This window comes from Ictidomys tridecemlineatus, chromosome 7 (genome assembly GCF_052094955.1).
Source record: "Ictidomys tridecemlineatus isolate mIctTri1 chromosome 7, mIctTri1.hap1, whole genome shotgun sequence".
In the NCBI taxonomy this organism is placed as follows: domain Eukaryota; kingdom Metazoa; phylum Chordata; class Mammalia; order Rodentia; family Sciuridae; genus Ictidomys; species Ictidomys tridecemlineatus.
This window is the reverse complement of record NC_135483.1, coordinates 77,356,410-77,376,558: the sequence shown is the minus strand read 5'-3', so window position 1 is coordinate 77,376,558 and position 20,149 is coordinate 77,356,410. Positions and strand designations below refer to the sequence as shown.

At 33.4% G+C, this 20,149-nt stretch overlaps 1 protein-coding gene across 9 annotated transcripts in view; it reads left to right on the top strand.

The window, feature by feature from the left end:
• Positions 1-20,149, top strand: part of Sntg1 (syntrophin gamma 1) — an 800,188-nt gene that overhangs the window by 489,787 nt on the left and 290,252 nt on the right. For all 9 annotated transcript variants that reach the window (XM_078017191.1, XM_078017195.1, XM_040294069.2 and 6 more), the window contains one exon: positions 17,244-17,300. In XM_078017191.1, coding sequence (XP_077873317.1) covers positions 17,244-17,300 — 57 coding nt within the window. The remainder of the gene's footprint in view (positions 1-17,243; positions 17,301-20,149) is intronic.

Here is a 20,149-nt window from a genome sequence, read left to right as displayed (position 1 = left end):
AGAGATAGAAATGCATAGATGCATAGATAGATGGATATAGATAATAGATAGGTGATAGTATTTAATAGTATTTAGTTGATTTTTTCCCCACTTCACTTTTAAAAAGTTTGATATATCCTTTATTTCATTATGTTTTGATCAGTCAGTGCCCTTATTGAATTTTAGACTTTGGGAAAGTTGGCCATGTAGCTAAGTATTCTTGTTTGTAGGGGCTCTCTCCTCCTGCTGAGTTCATTGAAGAGTTAAGAGTCCTTGCCTGTCCCCTGCCCATCCCACACTGCTCTGTGGTGATATGCATTTTCACACTGATACATCTATATTAAGGTTTCCTTGATGCTTGGGAGTCACAGGACTTGAATGTGAGGGGTTAAGTATTCTTCCAATTTTATGGAATTCTCAGCCATTTACTAAAATTCTGCCTATCTTGCCTTCTCTGTTTCTTCCCTCAATGCCATTTCCTGGTCAGAGGTTAGATAAGCTCTGTTGATTTTTCCTTCTGTTACTCTTCTCAGAGTTTGTACTTACTGGTCCCTTTGTGGAATACCAAAGGTAATTCCTTCAGATTACTCTTCAGCTCTCTTTGGTGGAACCGAGTGTATTATTTGAAGGGTGTATTGAATTCTCCTTCTAATTGTTACGTTTTATTCTTCTAGAAGTTCTATCTATCCCATTTAAAAAAATATTTATTTAGATGTTGATGGGCCTTTATTTAATTTATTTATTTATATGCGGTGCTGAGCATCGAACCCAGTGCATCACACATGCTAGGCAAGTGCTCTACCACTGAGCCACAACCCCAGCTCCTCTATTCTATCCCACTTTATATTTGTCTCATCACATTTTATATCACTGTTATATATTTGTATCTTTTCCTATCAGCCAAATTAAGCAATCCTATTTAAGTGGTATAGCCAGGCTCTGGGATCTGCCATTTTTGGAGATCTGTCATTTGTCCCTTTTGTTTTGCTGCTGCATCACTCATTGGGCTGTGTTTCCTCTTGTGATTTTTCACTGTGAATTCCTGTTTCTCAGCTCTCTCTGGGGAAATTCTGTATCAATTTGACTGTGTAAATGTGTTACAAAGAAATTTGCATTTGTTTCTACCAGGTGCCTGGGGATACTAGGGACCCAGATAGTCTTTAAACTAAATTCTCCATTGAGGATTTCAGGACACAAGTAGAGTCAATCTCATCCCAAATCCGTCTGTGAGCCAACTTATGTTCACAAACTCTTGGGTAAATTGGTTTTTAAGTTTTTCACTCAGAGTTGAATATAAGATGAGCAAGTATTCTACTATAAGAATTTGTTCATAAGGACTAATTTTTCACATACACTAAATAAAGTAGACATGCATAATGAGGTGACTACAATGCTGCTCCTCCCCTGGCCTGAGACCTTAGAGTGGTAACCTTGGGTGGGTGAATGAAACCTGCTTCTTATTCAATGACTTTTTTCCTGTAGATTTTGTACTTTGTCATCATTCCTGACAGTGGAGACATTTTTCTTATTATGTTAGCTACACATCTGATATTATTCTTGTTTACTTATTTTATCCATCATTTTATCGCATACTATCTTAGAAAGTATATTTTATTGAAAAATCATGTCAGACACAAGGTTAGTTTTGGGGTATATGCATATGCTGGGGCATTTTTTTTTTTTTTGTCTATCTGCTTTGTTTTTCTGTTTTTTAGAAGGAAAAAATGATCAGTTCTGAAGTAAGACAGGTCTGGTTTCTAATCTGTCACAAAGCTAACAAGTAGGGGGACTATGTGAGTTAATTGCCTTCTCTGAATTTTGATTCTTGTGAGTGAAAAACAGAAAGCCCCTACTTTACATAATTTATTGTGAAAAAAATTAAATGATATTTTATTACCTAGGTTTTTCTTAGAGGGAAACAAAAAGTTTCATCTCTTCTCTTTTTTCTGCTTTTTAAATATGAATGTGTGTTTCTTTTGGTTCCACTGCCTCATTTAAGGTCATAGATGTTTGCTAAGACAATGAATGAATGGACTGATATGGATGTTTGTTCCTCCTTCTAAATCATTTTGCCTAAATATTTGATCCTGGATGTGCAATGTGAGCCAGTTAAATAATCTTTTTGTATAGAAGAAAACAAACTTCTCACCTCACAATAACCTTATATGACTGAGTTAAGTGTTTTTTGTAAGCAAAGGAGTTAGTTTATTGCTTATGAATAAAAGATTTCTAAATAAGATAGTGATGTAAAGAAGCTTAGGGACATTATAAGAATTATAGAATTATAATGTTTTACAATGTTTTGTAGAATATCATTTTAATTAAATATGTAATATTTAAATGAGATTAAATAGGAATTGATAGATTAAATAGGATTTGAACATGCATTGTTCTAGAAGTGATCGGTTCACACTGCAGAGGAAAATAGATAATAATGTGAAAATAAGATCAACATAATTTATGCAAATAAATTATAGTAACATACAAGTAGGTCAATAGGTGAAACATTTGGTCGAAGTCACTCATTATTATTAATCATGTTTTTGTGATTCCTCTTCACAGAGTAACTTTATCATTTGTTTTGTAGAAATTTTTAATTAAAAAATGATATATTTTTCTCCTTTCCAACATAAAACTTTTTTTTCAGAGCATGTGATTGTGCTTGATATTGACTGAAAAGCACATTGCTCATAATGAGAGCAAACTGCTACCTGTCTTCAGTGCTTAAATAGTGAGGCACATAATATCACCACATTTTCTTTGTAGATCAATATTTCCACCTCTATCTACAATGGTAATTTTTAATGTCTAATTATTTCAGATGATACTTTTTGCCTCCACATCTGCAATACCCAAATCCATTTTAAACTTTTTGTAGTGATCATTGTAGATATTGTTTTTGCACTGAACATTGATTCAGTGGTAATCTGTAGTTTGTGAGGTAGTTTACTGTCACATTGAGTATTCCTGGAGTACCATGGAGATGTTGTATATTGTTGTGCATGTGCACATGTGTGGAGTGGTTCGTTGCTTCCTGTGCTTCAACTCATTCTAAAACTGTTGGCAACACCATTACTTTCCTGTGGTCAATGTGGAGTAGAGTTGGATCCACATGACCAACCTGTTAAATCTCTAGATGAGTAAGAAAGAATCTGAAGGAGAGTTTCCAGCCTTCTTAAGACTATTAACTGTGTTGTGTGCAGTAAGCAAACTGAATGATTTATTTAACTTCCTTTATGGCTTTCAATAATATAACTAATAAATGAATTGGGATTATTTAAGTTTGGTATGTTTCAAATATTATCTTACATCTGTTTATGCTTAGCATGTCATAATTTATGGGATAGCCTAGATAAATTATTTTAGTTTGATATCATATTACTATTTTGGAAGTGTGTATGCACCATTGCCTTTATTGCATAAATAGTTGTTTTAAACCCATTTTTTTAATCTCTAAGGATTTATTGATCTTTAGAGTGAGAACTGGTGGTTAAATTTCACAAACAAATAATACACTGAGCTGAGGGAGAATGAAAACCTGAATGTGGAATATTTGTGGAATGCAGATAAAGTAGAATTGAGAGAAAACTAATATGAGATGCATGTATTAGAAAATAAAAAGAAACATCTTTAACAAATAATCTAAAATACCACCCAAAGAAACTAGAAAGAAGAAGAACCAACAAACACAAAGCAAAAAGAATGAAGAAAATAATAAGAGTACGAATATAACTTGGTAAAATGAAAAGAGAAAATAGATAAAATCAAATGGGAAAAAAAGCCTATTTTTTTGATGAAATTAATAAAGTTGACAAGACTCTCCTAAGACTTGAAAAATTAAAAAGACTGAAAAACTAATATTAGAAATAAAACAACAGAGATATCACTACAGGCCCTATATACATCTAAAATAAAATAATATTATGAGCAATGCTTCTTACATAGGTTTAACACATTACTTAAAACAAACTAATTCCTCAGCACAAGCTGGTACAACTCACCCAATGTAAAATAAATTATTTGATTTTCCTCTGTAACTGTTAAGGAAATTGAATTTGTACAAAGTACTATAAAAAAAGGAAATTTCCAGACCCATACATCTTCACTAGATGTCAATCCTATAGATTGTCTTGCAGAAAACCAGTTTTCAAGCCTATATTAGTATAATACTAAGACAAGACAAAGATATGTGAATGCTAACACACAAAGTGAGGGCGAGGTGAGAAAAGAGAAAGGCACAGGAATGAGAAAGACAGTGGAATGAATCTGACATAACTTTCCTATTTACATCTATGAATACACCACAGTGAATCTCCACATAATGTGCAACCCACAAGACTGGGCATCCTAATTAAAATGAGATCTACTCCATGTTTGCATAAACATGTCAAAATACACTCTACAGTCATGTATAACTAAAAAGAGCAGATTTTTTAAAATAGTGAAAACTACAGCCCAGCACTAATAATGCATATAGGCACAAAAATTCTCAATGAAATATTAGAAAATAGAATTCAGCAAGATATAAAAATAATTGTATGCCATGAGGGTTTATTCTTTTTATTCCAAGGATGTTAGAATGTTTTTTTTTTAAATTTAAAAAGTAACAAAATTAGTTCATAATGAAAAGCTAAAAGCTTTCAGAAAACCAGTAATAGAAACTTCTACCTATTTTTATAGAGCACTGACAATCATCTACAGCTTAAAAACATACTTACTACTGAAGGATTGAATGCTTGCCCCCTAAATTCAGGCAAGGAGGTCTTTTCTCTCCTCTGCTATTCTATGTAATTCTGGGGGTATTAGCCAGTGAAATAAACAAGTTAAGGAAATAAAAAGGCATAAGATCTGAGGACAAAAAATTAGAATGTTCAATGTAATTGTCCACTTTAGCATACTCCATACTCAATCTAACCATCTCTCTTCCTTTCCATTGCTAATTCCCTTTTCCAAATCATAATCACCACTTATCTTGAAGAATAATATAACCTCCAAATTGATTCTCCCAATCTCAGCACTGCCCACCTCCCACTGATCTCCAATTTTTTTTTTTTTTTAATGTGGTGCTAAGGATCAAACCCAGGGCCTCGCACATGCTAGGCAAGTACTCTACCGATAAACCACAATCCCAGCCCCTTCCAACTATTTTAAACCAAATTACTTCTGTGTCTAAAATCCTGCCCTGGTGTTCTGTGTCCCACAGAATACCTAAGAACTGGCTGTCAAGATGTAGTGTTGCATAGGGTTTGCTCTTCCCTGTGTGACCCCACCTTCTATTTTTCCATCCTAATTGACCTTGAGTTGCAATGACTTTTTTAATTCCTAAGCATCCTAAGCAAATTTCACCTCAAACTTTTGCACTTGATGGTCCCAACTCCTGGAATACTGTTTGTTCATCCAGGTATACAAAAAATTACTATTTTTCCTCAAAATTCAGGCTGTGCTCAAATGTAATCTCCAAAGGCCTTCTTTATCCCCAAATTATTCTCTGTCATTACTTTTGTTTAGATATTTTCTGCTATTATTCTGTCCTACTACACTGTGAACATCCAACAGGCACAGATTTTCCCTTTAACATTTTTTCCTCTTCTCACATTCTCCTTAACTCATTCAATTATTTTGTCCTTAACAAAAGTATAAAATCTTTAATTTTAATTTGGAGTTCACATGTTTATCCTTTCCCCTTATATTCTTTCTTGCTAGAGGGTATTGAAAACCATCCATCTAAAAACCAGCAGAAAAATACTATCTCAAACAAAGGTAGGATAAATGTGTACACTTAGGCAGTATTTCCAGGCTAACTGAAGACAGTTTCCTTCATTGAAATCTGTTAACGAAGGTTCAATACATTAAGTGAAGCTCCATAGTTTTAGAAAAAAAAATAGATAGATGATAGATAGATAGATAGATAGATAGATAGATAGAGAAACTCTAAGAAAAGCACAATGCAAATAGGACATATAAAAAAATCTACATATTCCTTCACATTTATGGTTTAGTTCGGTGTAAAATTATAGTTTAAATAAAAGTTTTCCCTGGGGAAGAAAAACCAAGAGATAATAAAAATAAAAAATCCTGTGGAAAAGAAAACAAAGTTATGAGATGAAAGATCATCAACATATAGTAAAAGAAAGTTAAGATCGTAATACCTAAGGAAGGGTTGGGGGAACAAACTTGAAATGATCAAATCCTTAACTTCAGTGGTGGAAATCAAGAACTAGGTGCCCACACTATTAGGAATTCTGATACCCCTAACTGGATATCCTACCACAACCCACATCTCCTTTCACAGATTTCAGCTTTAACAGAAAATGATCATGATGTTTGCTTTGGGAATGAATAAATCAGAGGCCCAGCTGAGGTTGTGGTGAGACATTGTACATAAAATCAAGGCATTCAAACAGTAAGATGAACAGTAACCCTCCCTCATGTTCATTTCTCTCCCAGAATACCCAGAACATCAATAAAAAATGCCTTTGAGAATAAAAAAGATAATCTCAACAAAATATCCCTGTAGATACCAATATTTGGAAGCTCCTCAGACCACTCAGTCACATCTTTATGGTGTCGCCCACTGAAGCTTGATCACGTGTACATGGCTTCCATCCTCATTTGGATGGTACACATAAACGAAAAAGGAAAGATCACTACTAAACAAATGTAAGGAAGAATTAAGAAGCAGCAAATATGAAGCCATGAAACAGAACCTAAACTGAAAAAAAAAAAAAGTTACACAAATTCCCAGAAACAGGAAGAACAGAAGCTGCAGGGTGATAACTGTGAACATGTTAAATCTCAGTTAATTCATATTGGAACAAGAGGATGCATGAATTCAGGAGCAATATAGTCAGATTAAACAGAAAATTAGAGATTATGTAATCATACGATCAAAACGTTGTTGTGTTATTTAAATGAGTTTTACAAATGGAGGGGATGAATTTCATGATATGTATATAGCTTATTGGGAAATTTTTAAAATTCATTGATAAAACTTCAGGAAATGCTAAGAATTATACAAGATGGAGATGTAATTATATTCATTAGCTCATGGATGAATAATATTTCAAAGTAATAATTTTGTAAATATCAAATTTTGACTCTCTAAGAGTTTGTAATTAAGCACCTCAGCTGTGACAGTTTAAAAAATATTTATATTTTTATGATATTAACAGTTTTGAGGAGTATCAGTCAGGTATTTGTACACTACCTCACTATTGAGTTACTTTTCTGATGTTTTTCTTCACATAAGTGAGAAGTCATATGTTTGGGGGACCAAGTTAACTATGTTCATCGACTCTATTGACTCTCTGTCAATCATAGGCACAGGTAGTTTATAAGGCTTCTCCTGTGTGAAGTCTTTCTTTTACCCTTATCCTACCCTATATATACTATGTTCTGGAAAGAAACCATGGTGCACTCACCACAATTAAGGACTGGGAGTTCTTAACCTCACCTCCTTGAGGACCGAGTATATGCACAGCTAATTGGAATTAGTTATTGTGCTGCTGTGTTATCTATTTTCTGCCACTTATTTATCCAAACCATTTGGTTACATCGATGAGGGATCATGGATATTTATGCATGGAACTAAAATTGGATAAAACTTTACTGATTATGTTTTTCAATTGTCAATGGTTGCTACTTAAGTTTGTTTCTGTGATCCCTTTAATTTTGTCCCTCAATTTTTTTTATCAATTCCTCATATCCTGATCCCTAAAAAATGCTTCAGACTTATCTTACACATTTTCTTTCCAAGTCCTCACATCAGCTGCTTTTCCTGGGAGCTCTGGTTCATTTTATTAGGAAGTAATATTAGAAACCAAGAACCCTGGTGCTCCGTGTGCTATTACCTGTGATGTGATTCCATCATACTACCACTTGTTACAGCAAAGCCACTCAGAGGAAGCTCCATGGCCAGCTACCAGGCGAAGGTAGAGGGAAAACTGTGGCCAAGAGTTTTTATTCTAGTTTTCATGGGAAGGAATGGAATAGGCAAACCAAAGAGTGAGGATTAGCTAGGGTGAATTATTACAGTATCACTCCATGGTATAAGGACTTTCCATGGTTACCTAATGGATGGTTCTGAAGTAGTTAGGGCAGATGACTAACACCCTGGAATGTGAGCAAGGTGGTTGGGATGTAGATTTAATCAGATATCAAGAAAGGGAATCAGCCAGCCTCTAGCCATGACATCATAATCTAGATCAAAAGGGTATTTAATTTAATCACCTATTTTATAGGATATCATTTTTTAAATATCTCTCAGCTGAAAGAGTGTATAAATATATATATATGTGTGTGTGTGTGTGTGTGTGTGTGTGTGTGTGTTACTATAATTATCCTGTAAATCAGCATTATAACAAAGGTGACCATTTAGTTATTTCAGTAAATAAAATATTAAACATTTCAGAAATATAAGTACAGATTTGTACTATTACTAATATCAATATTTATCAGTGATATGAATATTTTTTTGAAAATGATATTGTTGGAGACTCTAGTAAAGGAAATAATAGATACTATTATAAATATTAAAATATTTTTACCTTGCAATTTGAAAATATTCTAAGACAAAAAATTCACTCAAATGTTCTTTCTATAATATGCCAAGAAGTCTTGTTGAGACAACATATTCAAGCATGATTGATTAGATAATCAAATTCATTGAGTTTTTGTTTCACACAGCCTTTGGGATAGCTGTTTATCTGAATCAATTAGAAGTCCCCTGACAGAGTTAGGCAAAGAGTAGATTAATCAAAAAGAAATGATAGATCCATTACTGTCTTAGTGTGAAAAAATAGAAAAGAATGGGGCAACACATGTGTACGTCCAGGTACTTGGGAGACTGGGGCAGGTGGATAGTAAGTTTGAGGTCAGCCTTGACAACTTAGCAAGACCTTGACTCGAAATAAAAATTAAAAAGGACTGGGGATGCATCTCATTGGTAAATCACTACTCAGTTCAATCCCCAGAAATGAAAAAAGAAGGAAGGAAGAAAATAAGGAAACAAAATAGAGTAGAGGGCAAACTTGTTTGAAGGTATAGAAAACTTGATCCTGAGATTCATTATGGAAATGCAAGGGATTTATAATAGCCAAAGCAATCTTTAAAAAGAAGAAAAGAGTCGGAAGATTGACATCTGGTTTTAAAACTGTTTATGAATAGACAGAATTCTAGACATAATTATGGCCACAAGAATAGGCACATAGGTTAATGAAATAGATTTGAAAGTCCAGAAGTAAATTCTTACATTTCAGTAAGTTGATTTTTAGCAAGATTACCAAGACCAATAAATGACCCATCTTCTTCTCAGAAAATGGTGCTGGGACAACTGGATATCCACATGCAAAATAATGAATATCTTCTTCATACCACATACAGAAATCAGTTCAAACTGAAATAAATATTTAAATGTAAGAGCTAATACATTTGAAGAAAAAAATATATATATAGCATCATAACAAGGAATTAGGCAATGGTTTTACCAATGTTACACCAAATATGTGAGAAAAAAGAAAATTAAAGTATAATTCACAAAAATTAAAAATGTTCATTCTTCAAAGGACATTTAAGAAAGTGAAAAGATGGAAACATGTTTATCTAGAATATATAATGAACACTTACAACTCAGAATAAAATAGGCCATCAAAAATGGTCAAATAAAGTTCTTTAAGAATATATACATGTGTGTGTGTATCAATAAGTGTATATATGAAGTTTGTGTATATATCAAGTAAGAAAATAAAAAATTACAATGAAATTCAAATCAAAAACACAATGAGCTTTTATTTAATCACTATTAAAATGGCTATAATTAAAAAGCCAGATAATAACATGCATTACAGAAGTTGTGTTCAAATTGGTTCCCATTCATTGATGGTAGGAATGAGAAATGGCGTCATTACTTTGGAAAACAGTCTGGCAGTTCCCAATCCTACTTGTTATATGTCAAAGAGAAACCAACATATATCTCCATAGGAAAACTTGCACAGAGATGTTTACAGCAGCATTGTTCATAATAATCAAATAGGAAAAACCACTAAACTTTTTATCAATAGGGGAATATATACATATAAACTATGATTTACCTATGAAGTTAAGTGTTATTTTATCAGTAAAAAAAAATGGAGTATTTACACAGGTTACAATATGGATGACCTTGAGAACATCATGATAAAAAGCCAGACAGTAATGACCACAAATTGTATGATTCCATTTATGCTAATGTCCACAGTATGAAAATATAGAGAGATGGAAATTAAATTAGTGAATGCCTAAGTCTGAGATACAGAATAGTAATTGAAGGGTATGGCTATTCTTTAGAGTAATGATACAAAATCCTAAAATTAATTGTGATGGATGCATATTTCTATAACCATACTAAATGCCATTGCATTACACATTTTAAATGGCAAATTTCATGACATTATATCTCAAAAAGGATGTTTTAGAAAAGAAGAAAATATAAGTTGTATAGATCCACATATCCAACATCATTCCTGTAAATAACCATCCATATTTAAAATAAGTGAAACATGAGTTTATACAGATGTCTCTATCTTCCATTACCCCATCTAGCTTTTTTGCCCTTGCTTATTTATAAACTCTTATTCCATCAGTAAGAAGTATGACTTCCTCCATACATCATTCATTATTGAATTTTCTCATTTTATTAAATATGTACTGCAATATTAAAATTGCTAACCCAAACCTTGATATGATACAACTTCATCAACTTAAACATAGTATCATGTGCTGGGAGTCATTGAAAAAGAAATAAATATTTGTAATGCATTTAGTTCATTTAGTTGCAGCCTATATTTCTTGTTGGGATACCTCAATTGCCTAAATGATTTTAAAAATACATTAAGATTTACTCTTTTTTTTAAGAGAGAGAGAGAGAATTTTTTAATATCGATTTTTTAGTTTTCGATGGACACAACATCTTTCTTTCTTTCTTTCTTTCTTTCTTTCTTTCTTTCTTTCTTTCTTTCTTTCTTTCTTTCTTTCTTTCTTTCTTTCTTTCTTTCTTTCTTTCTTTCTTTTTTATGTGATACTGAGGATTGAACCCAGTGCCCTGTGCATGCCAGGTGAGCACGCTACTGCTTGAGCCACATCCCCAGCCCAAGATTTACTCTTTCTGCTCAAAAGTTCAATAGCTTTTAATAAATGTATGGAGGCAAGTGCCCACTATCATGATATCACATAGAAGAATTCCATTCCCCTGTACATCCCCTGTGTTTCACCTGTTCAACCTTTTCCCCTTCCCCTGAACCCTGGGCAATCACCAGTGCTTTCATAGTCTGTAGTTTCCAGAATGTCACATAGAGAGAATCCAAGTATGTAGTCTTTTCAAACTGGCTTCTATCTCTGAGTGATATGCAATTGAGGTTTTTGTGTCTTTTCATGGCTTCCAGAGCAGACTTCATTTACCACCATACCTCACTGGAGTGATACATTTGTTACAACTGAGAAGCCTACATCTCTATGCCTTTAAACAGCTACCAAGATAAAAGGCATTTCTGTGTCAATAAAAACAAATTGCATATAATATTTCAATATACAGTTGTACCACTATTCACCTGTTGAAGACCATCTTAGTTGGTCACTCAATAATGAATACAATGGCTATAAATATTTGCAGGGATTTTTATTGTAAATACGTTTTCAAGTCAGTTGGGTTACTAAGACTAGAATTCTGGGATCATATAAAACTAAGTTTGACTCTGGAAGAAACTCTCAAATTCTTTTTGGAAAAAATGTTGGCCATCTCTTTTTTCATTTAATATGATTATTTAACTTTGATTTAGACCCTGTGCTAAATGTTTGGGAGAAAACTGAGAAAAGACACATGTTCCACCTTCAGAATTGTGTAGAGGATGCTGGAGAGGATGTGGAGAAAAAGGAACACTTTTACAGTGTTGGTGGGATTATAAATTACTATAATCAGTATGGGAATCAGTATGGAGGTTTCTCAAAAGACTAGGCATGGGACTACCATATAATTCAGTTATGCCACTTCTCAGTATTTATCCTGAAAAATTAGTCATCATACTGCAGTGATACACATGTTTATAACAGCATAATTCACAATAGCCAAACTATGGAACCAGCCTAGATGTCCATCAACAGATGAATGGATAAAGAAAATGTGGTAACTATATGTAATGGAGTTTTGTTCAGTCATAAAGGAAAAGAAAATTATGCAATTTGCAGGTAAGTGGATGAAACTAGAGACTATGATGATAAGTGAAACAGAACATATGTTAAGTCAAACTCTAGTCACGAGTCATATATTTTCTCTTATATGTGGAAACTAGAGAGGGAAAAGAGTAGAGAAGGTGGGGACAGATCTCATGAAAACTTAAAGGAGATTTGTAGAAGAAAGGGACCAAAGGGTGGGAGGCACAAATGGAGCTGGAAGTGCTGGGGTGTGACCAAACTCTATTGTTATATTGTGTGCATGTACTTATACATAACGACAAATCCCATCATGATGTACAACTATAATCATCAATAAAAATATGAGAAAAAAATAAACCTGTAGTGGAAAAAAGTGTGTGTGTGTGTGTGTGTGTGTGTGTATACACACACACATTTAAAATAAATAATCGCAAGTGCTATGAGAGCTATAATAACATGTGTAGGTATTTAAAAATTAGAAACTATTGTCATTATTGTTTCTACCTTCACCACTTTATTATTTCTTAGTTGTCAAGGGCGCTAACAGCATTTCCTATCTCTTAAGCTGTAACTTCCTTGTTTCTTTCACATAAAATCAATACACTTTTTTTTTGAGAATTTTAATATTTATTTTTTAGTTTTCGGCGGACACATCTATGTTTGTATGTGGTGCTGAGGATCGAATCCGGGCCGAACACATGCCAGGCGAGTGTGCTACCGCTTGAGCCACATCCCCAGCCCTCAATACACTTTTCTAATTGCTATTCTCTCTAGTATGTGCATTGTTTCCATTCCTTCCTAACTTTCTCATATCCATATTTCAGGAATTTCTGTACCTGCAATATTTAATATTCATTTTGTAGAATGTATAGTTCTCATCTCCTATGGTCCATGCAGTCTGTTTGTGTGTGTACTGTGTGTGTTGTGTGAAACATAATAGTCTCCAAGGCAGGTATGATAATTTTTTTCTATAAAGCACATTAAGTATTTAAAACAAACTTTCTTATCACATTGATGCTAATTGATGGGGTGTGCAGTAAGTCTTTTAAAACCACATATTATTATTCTTTGCTTCCTTGTAAGGAAGAGGAAGTTTTATCAAGATATTTTCTATATGAGATTTCACAGGAGCACCAGTTTGAATTTTTGTGTCTTAAAAAAATAAGATAACAATATCAGTTCTTTCTTACCAGGCAATGATATTTAGGACATTCAAGATGTGACTAAGGGCTGGGGCTGGGACTCAGTGGTAGAGTGCTTGCCTACCATGTGTGAGGTACTGGGATTGATCCTCAGCACTACGTAAAAATAAACAAAGGTATTGTGTCTTTTTAAAAGAACAAAAGATGTGATGAAAAACACTTCATATCAGTTTATGGTATTCTCTGATTTATAAGAATAAATCATGAATTTATTGTTGATGCAATTCATTAATGCTGCCTTTAAATGTTTCGGGGGACAGGAGGGAAGAGCCCCATATGGAGAGATGAAAAGAAAGTGGCAGGGCTGACACAAATGTAAACAACTAGGGATCAGCAAGGAGCCAAACTGTGGAGTTATTTCCCTTCCTGCTGCCTGCAGTCACCAATTTAAAATTTTGCTTTTAAAACATCAGGTAATTTGGCCAGTTGTGACGGCACACACCTGTAATCCCAGCTGCTGGAGTGACAGGAGGATCACCAGTTCAAAGCCAGCCTCAGAAATTTTGGGAAGCCCTGTCTCAAAATAAAAATAAAATGGGCCGAGGATGTGGCTCAGTGGTTAAGCACCCCTGGGTTCAATCCCTGGTACCAAACAAAACAAAACAACCCACAGAAAGTATGGTCGGTCCAACACACTCAACTGCACCCCTGGGTTCAATCCTTGGTACCAAACCAAACAAAACAACCCACAGAAAGTATGGTTGGTCCAACACACTTAACTTTAGCAAAAGTAGCTTCTGCAGCAATACCATACCGCAGTGCAGTCTGGAGTGCACGTGCGCAGGCGCCTGTGTGCGAGCCTTTGAACAACATGGAAATAAGTGCTGTTACTGAGGTTTTGGACAGTTAGTTTCTGCTGACTGTGGGAACTCCTCTCTGCATCAGCAATTTTGTATTTGATTTGGAACTTGTTCTAAATATTTGCCACCAAAGATTAGAAGGCAGACTTGGAGAGAATGAGCAAAGGCATTCCAGAGACCTTTGATAATAGTGGTATGGTTGCTGCATCTACCAAAGAAAAAGAGCATTGCCGTGCCCACTGAGCTGCTGAACCAAGATCACTGTCCAAGTTGCTGTCGTGGCTTGAGACTATTTTGCAAGATGTCTAGAAATTTTAGTTGATGGGGCTTGCTTATTAAAGTATATTTTCTCTGACAGCAGTTTTAAGACAATTGACATAGGTTGTCCCAGCTGACTGCCCTGGTTGGCTTTGCATACATTTTATGGTATCAAGTGTACATTAGAATTAAGTTTAGAAAATAATTAAGGAAATAGTTTCTGACATCAAAGAACTTTAGTTCGGTTTGATGAGCAGTCTTCTGAAGGCAATTTTTCTGTTTTATAAGAATAAAGATCACTGTTTAATTACCTATTCTTATCTGAGTCCTCCAGTGTTTGAGATATTCTGTGATGTAAATATTGAAATGTGAGGTGAATAGATATTAATTTGATATTTAAGTGACTATTTCTGTCTAGAATAACAGATTTAGGGTGTGTATCTTAATATTCATTTAATTTCTACTAGTTACCAGGGCACGTCACAAATATTAAACCTTAAAAAAAAAGTTGTTACTGTTTTATTTATCATCATTTTGCAGATTTGGAAACAATGGCTCACAGAACTTAAGTAATCTGACAAATACATTAAATTGTGGTTATGTGAGTCATTAATAGGTTCTAATTTCAATTTCAATATTGCTTGCAATGTTCAATTTCCCTTTAATAAATCTTTTAATAAACAATGATTTTAAAATTAATCGATTTTTAAAAATTGTCCTGTTTAACAAAAGGACACTACTAATACTCAGCTTAAATTATATATATATATAGTTATTAAACCTGTTTTTCATTGGTACCTGCAGGAATGTTTATATGCATAGTCTTTGCAATATAAATTCTAAAACACTGAATCCTCTCATACATGTGGTGGCACTGGTGGTAAGTAATGTAACAGAAGGCTTTGAAATAAAAAACAAATAGCATTTATGATATCATTTAATACTATATATTTCAAGATCACATAAATTATAATACACATGTAACTTATCTGTATGTATAAAATTTTAATGTTCATTTGAAAAATTTGAATGTCAAGTAATAAGAGTCATAAGGTTTTAAGTAAAATAAATATTTAAAAAATTAAATTTCTTAGCAGATTGGCAAAAGGAAAATAATTTATATTACCAAGTGCTACTCATGTAAACTTACAATTTTTAATAATTTTATATTTATTTCCACTAAAAGATTTCATTTTTAATTAAAAGTAAATAACATGATAATATTACTTAGTTTATGGTATAATGATCTTGTTCTTAAAGTGTGCTCATGTTTTATTTATAAAAACTAAATATTTGACAAAAAAAGAAGCTTGACAACTCAGTGATAAGTTATTGTCCTATCAAAATGTTTAGCAAAAGCCACTGGAAGCACACTATTTTCAAATTTTGTCTTAATTATTCCTCAATATATATGTTTTGCATAGCTCACACAGAAAAAGAGAGTGAGGGAAAGAATTCATCCATAAGAAAGTGAACAAAATTTACATTTGGAGATATAAAATCTAGCCAGGTGCTGCAGTCTGGCTGGGCACAAAATCATGAGCCACTCAAGCAGGAACAAACTTTATTTTGTAAACTGCCGCCAATGCCCCGTATGTGCCTATCCACACACGCAGCGTTCTCCTGGAACCCCAGAGAGAGTTCCTCCTCCGGAATTCCCTCCTACTGCACTTCCCCAACCAATGAGAACTCTCCAGGAGTCCCAGCAGGCTGAGGTGAACAGCAGGAGTCCAATATCCATATGAATGCAAATCTTAACATAATCATATCATCTCACCTTTCAACCAAAAATGCCATGCATGGTATTACTTGGCTGTGGCTCTTAGCAGCCAGGTAAATTGGGTATTTGTGGAAATACAGGATTTAGGTTATATATGAATATGTATATATAGAATATATCTTTTGTGTGTATATGCGTACACACATGCATGTTATATATACATATATATTACAAATGCTGAGGGAAAAGAATGGGTGGGTTCAATCAAATGGCTATGCTTTGCAATGGGTTCAAGAAGGCTTATGTGAATAGACCAGATTATAGATAAAAGCTTTCACCCTTCAGCATTCCCCTGAGTATGCATTATGTAGAGACGATGGCCCTAAAACAGAGTAGTATTGATTTTTCTAATTGAAAATTACAGAATTTGTCCAAATAAGACTCTTTGTGCTCATATCACTGTCTCTGTGATTTTTTTTCTTTAAATCACATAAGCAAGTAATGGAAGTATTGTTTCCATTGAAAAAGGATAAGAGAAAGTGATTTTGAAAACTGACGATTTCATTATCATTTTTATTTAGGCATGTAATTCGTTCTTTTTCCAAATAGGCAATTAAAGATATTGAATATGGCTTATTCACAGATTTGATCATATGCATCATATGCATCATTCATGTGCTGGGGCAGGACAGTTCCTCTGCTCAACTCTCAGATCAAATGAGTTGGTGGTGGCAGAGATAAGTCCTTGGCTAATGAATAGTTACCACTGACACTGAGTTACTGTTACATTACCAAAAGCTTGCCATTTCTTAGACAAGAATAGAGTGCACAAAAGTAGGAAGTCTAAAAATCAAGATTCAGAATATGTCCCAAAATACCATGGAAAAAGACTTAATTTATCAGAGTTTAATAACAATATTATTTTGAGAAGTTATTGACCTGCAATTTAAAAATTATAAAATGCTCTATTAATTACAAGTTTGGAGTTGCTTTGCTGTCAAAAAGATTTTTTTAAAAGCAAAAACAAAACCCAGAGGAATAAAATGTATGAAAGTCTAGTATTAGGAAGCACTAACCACTCTTAAAAATCCTGTCTTTCAGGAAAGAACGGTGACCATCAGAAGACAAACAGTGGGAGGATTTGGATTAAGCATAAAGGTAGCCCACCTTTCCAGTCTATCCTTACACAAGCCAAGTGTAAGGGGTGAACTCTTGTGTATTTTAATGTTTGCCAGTTAATAATTAGAAAATATTAGCTACAGAAAGCTTCTTAATATTTAGAATGGGTTGTCAATTAAGTAGGTTCTCATAAAACTTTGACCATCCTTTATCTTTTGCTTGGATATTTGAGAAAAAGTTTTGAGAATTTAAATTTAGCTAGCATGGAATATAACTTATTAACATTCTTTATCTGGTTTATTCTTTTGCATTAAATATGACACTACATGTACATCTCTTCCTTTAACCCAACAGAGTAAGGAATGTTGACCTGCAGTCAATAGAAGAAATATAAATTTTATACTAACAAAAGACTTGATAGTATATGAAGGATTAGTTTTATTATGTTTTCTTTTTCTTTAACTAACAATTTTATTAAAGAAGTAACTATATCTTATTTAACAATGCCCCCATTTCATTTATTATAAAACTTTTAGGGCTTTCATTTCTGTTTGTTATTGACTATTAGAGATGTACTACACCTGCAACTTATTATCATTTTAAGCAAAAGAGAAATTATGAAAGGAATGGAGATTGTGTAAAAATTGAAGCTAGATCAGCAATTTAAATGCCTTTACCAATACTATAATTCTGTATAGATAAATAAAATGTAAATTTATATTGATTTCTGGCTTAGACATTTACTTATATGAGTTGAAAATCATTTATAATTCTCAGGTACACATTTCATGAAATTTTAACATAGTTCACGTTATGTGCACTTGAAACTTTGTGAATATCAATTCTGAACTTTGTGAATATCAATTCTGGCCAACTTTGTGAAAATAACCAAGAGGAAAGATCAATTTGCAAAAGCATGATAGTGTCAGTGATGAGAGTATTGCTATATAAAATGTTAGTTTTAAAGCATATTTCATATTCCAGCTAAGACTAGGGAAGCATGCAGAACAAATTGCAGGATATGGCAAGTATGCCCTGGGGATTCCATTATCAGTAGATAAGGATTTTTTGGTTTTGATTTTTTTCCTGCTAAGATGTTTATTTTGATTATTTTGAAGACTTTATAGGTACCACTGAAGATAATAGAAATTCCATGAACAAAATCTAATAGTGGAAGTTGATTTCATTTGAGTTACACATTTTTCCTGATCTTGTCACTAACTTTTAGCAGCGGAGTCTGAAACATTTTGCAATTTATTTTTTAACCCAACAATAAAATACTCTTTATTTTGATTAAAAATACCACATTTTAGCTTAGACAGTTTTTAAAGCATCAAAAAGTTTCCTTTATTTAAAGCTTTTCATTGATTACACTGAATTGTACTTGAATTTTTATATACTCATATTTTCAAATACCAAATACTTGAAATAACTTTCAAGTATTTATGTGTATCTATTCTTGAAAATAGTAGCTACAAAAGTAATATCTGACTCTGATCAGTTCCATATAATTCAGATATTTAACAAAAAAGGAAATTATTTCAAACTTCTTATATATACACACTAATAAATATCAATAATTTTATTTAGAATGATATTCATTTATTCCAAAGGGAATGCTTTTATGGCTTTTCATTTTCAATTTCTTGTTTGAGTTTTTCTTCTTGAAATGATGTTTCATTCTGTTAACCCATATCAAAAGATGATTGTTTATTTTAAATAGCAAGACTATGATACAAATATCTTTTTTGTCATATGTGAATTGAATGAACTACTGTGCTTATCTATTAACACTATTTTCTTTAGATCTGAGAATTTTAAAATTCCATGTAAGGAACATTACAAAACATTCTAAGTGAGAAGCAGAATTTATGTTGAATCATTTATTGCTGTCAGGAGCAATTCTGAGCCAATAATATAATTATGTATATATACACGCACATAGTTTGTCTCTATTTACTTCAGTTAAGGAATCACTGTTGGCTCACACTAGAGGTTTTATAGTGAGAATTATTAATTAAAGTTTTAATGACTGCACTAGAGTTAGCCAAAGAATGATAGTGTGGTAGATAACTAAAAAGGCATTTACAAAAGTAGTTATGATTCCTGTGGGTCTTCAGGTGAATTGCACATAACTCAGACACAGAGTACCTCAGTTTCACCTTCCAAAATTCTTTTTTAACAGGGTACAGTGGAGCATACCTGTAATCCCAGTGGCTCAGGAGGCTGAGGCAGGAGGATCACTAATTCAAAGCCAGCCTCAGAAACTTAGCAAGGCCATAAGCAACTCTGTTAAATAATACTGTCTTTAAATACAATATTTTAAAAAAGGGCTGGGGATGACTCAGTTGTAAAGTGCTCTTGGGTTCAATTCCTAATACAAAAAGAAAGAAAGAAAGAAAGAAAGAAAGAAAGAAAGAAAGAAAGAAAGAAAGAAAGAAAGAAAGAAAGAAAGAAAGAGAAAAAGAAAGAAAGAAAGAAAGAAGTCTTTTTTAAAATCTTGACTGAGGAGTAACAAAATATTCTTTTTTGTCAAAAGCACTAAGGTTCTCCATCGCACATTTTTAGAGAAGTCAGCTGACCGTGCTCAGTGCTTCTGACAAATCTCAGCTCCCGGGACTTTCCTGACAGTCTCCACTGTGCCTGATGATAATCCCTCAGCTCTCCCATATTGTAATCAGTGCTTAAAAAGTCGATAGGCAACTGTGTGAAGAAGATTCTCCTGTGGGATTTTTTTTTTCCTACTGCATTTTTTTAAAAATAGAAGTGCACGGTGGCTTTAGGTTGCAGGTAACATGCCATCCCTGAAGCTTCTGTTCATAAATCCTTGATGTCCCTGTCCATGGCACTGTTGGAGATGATGCAAATCAGCTTTTATCTCCATTTAC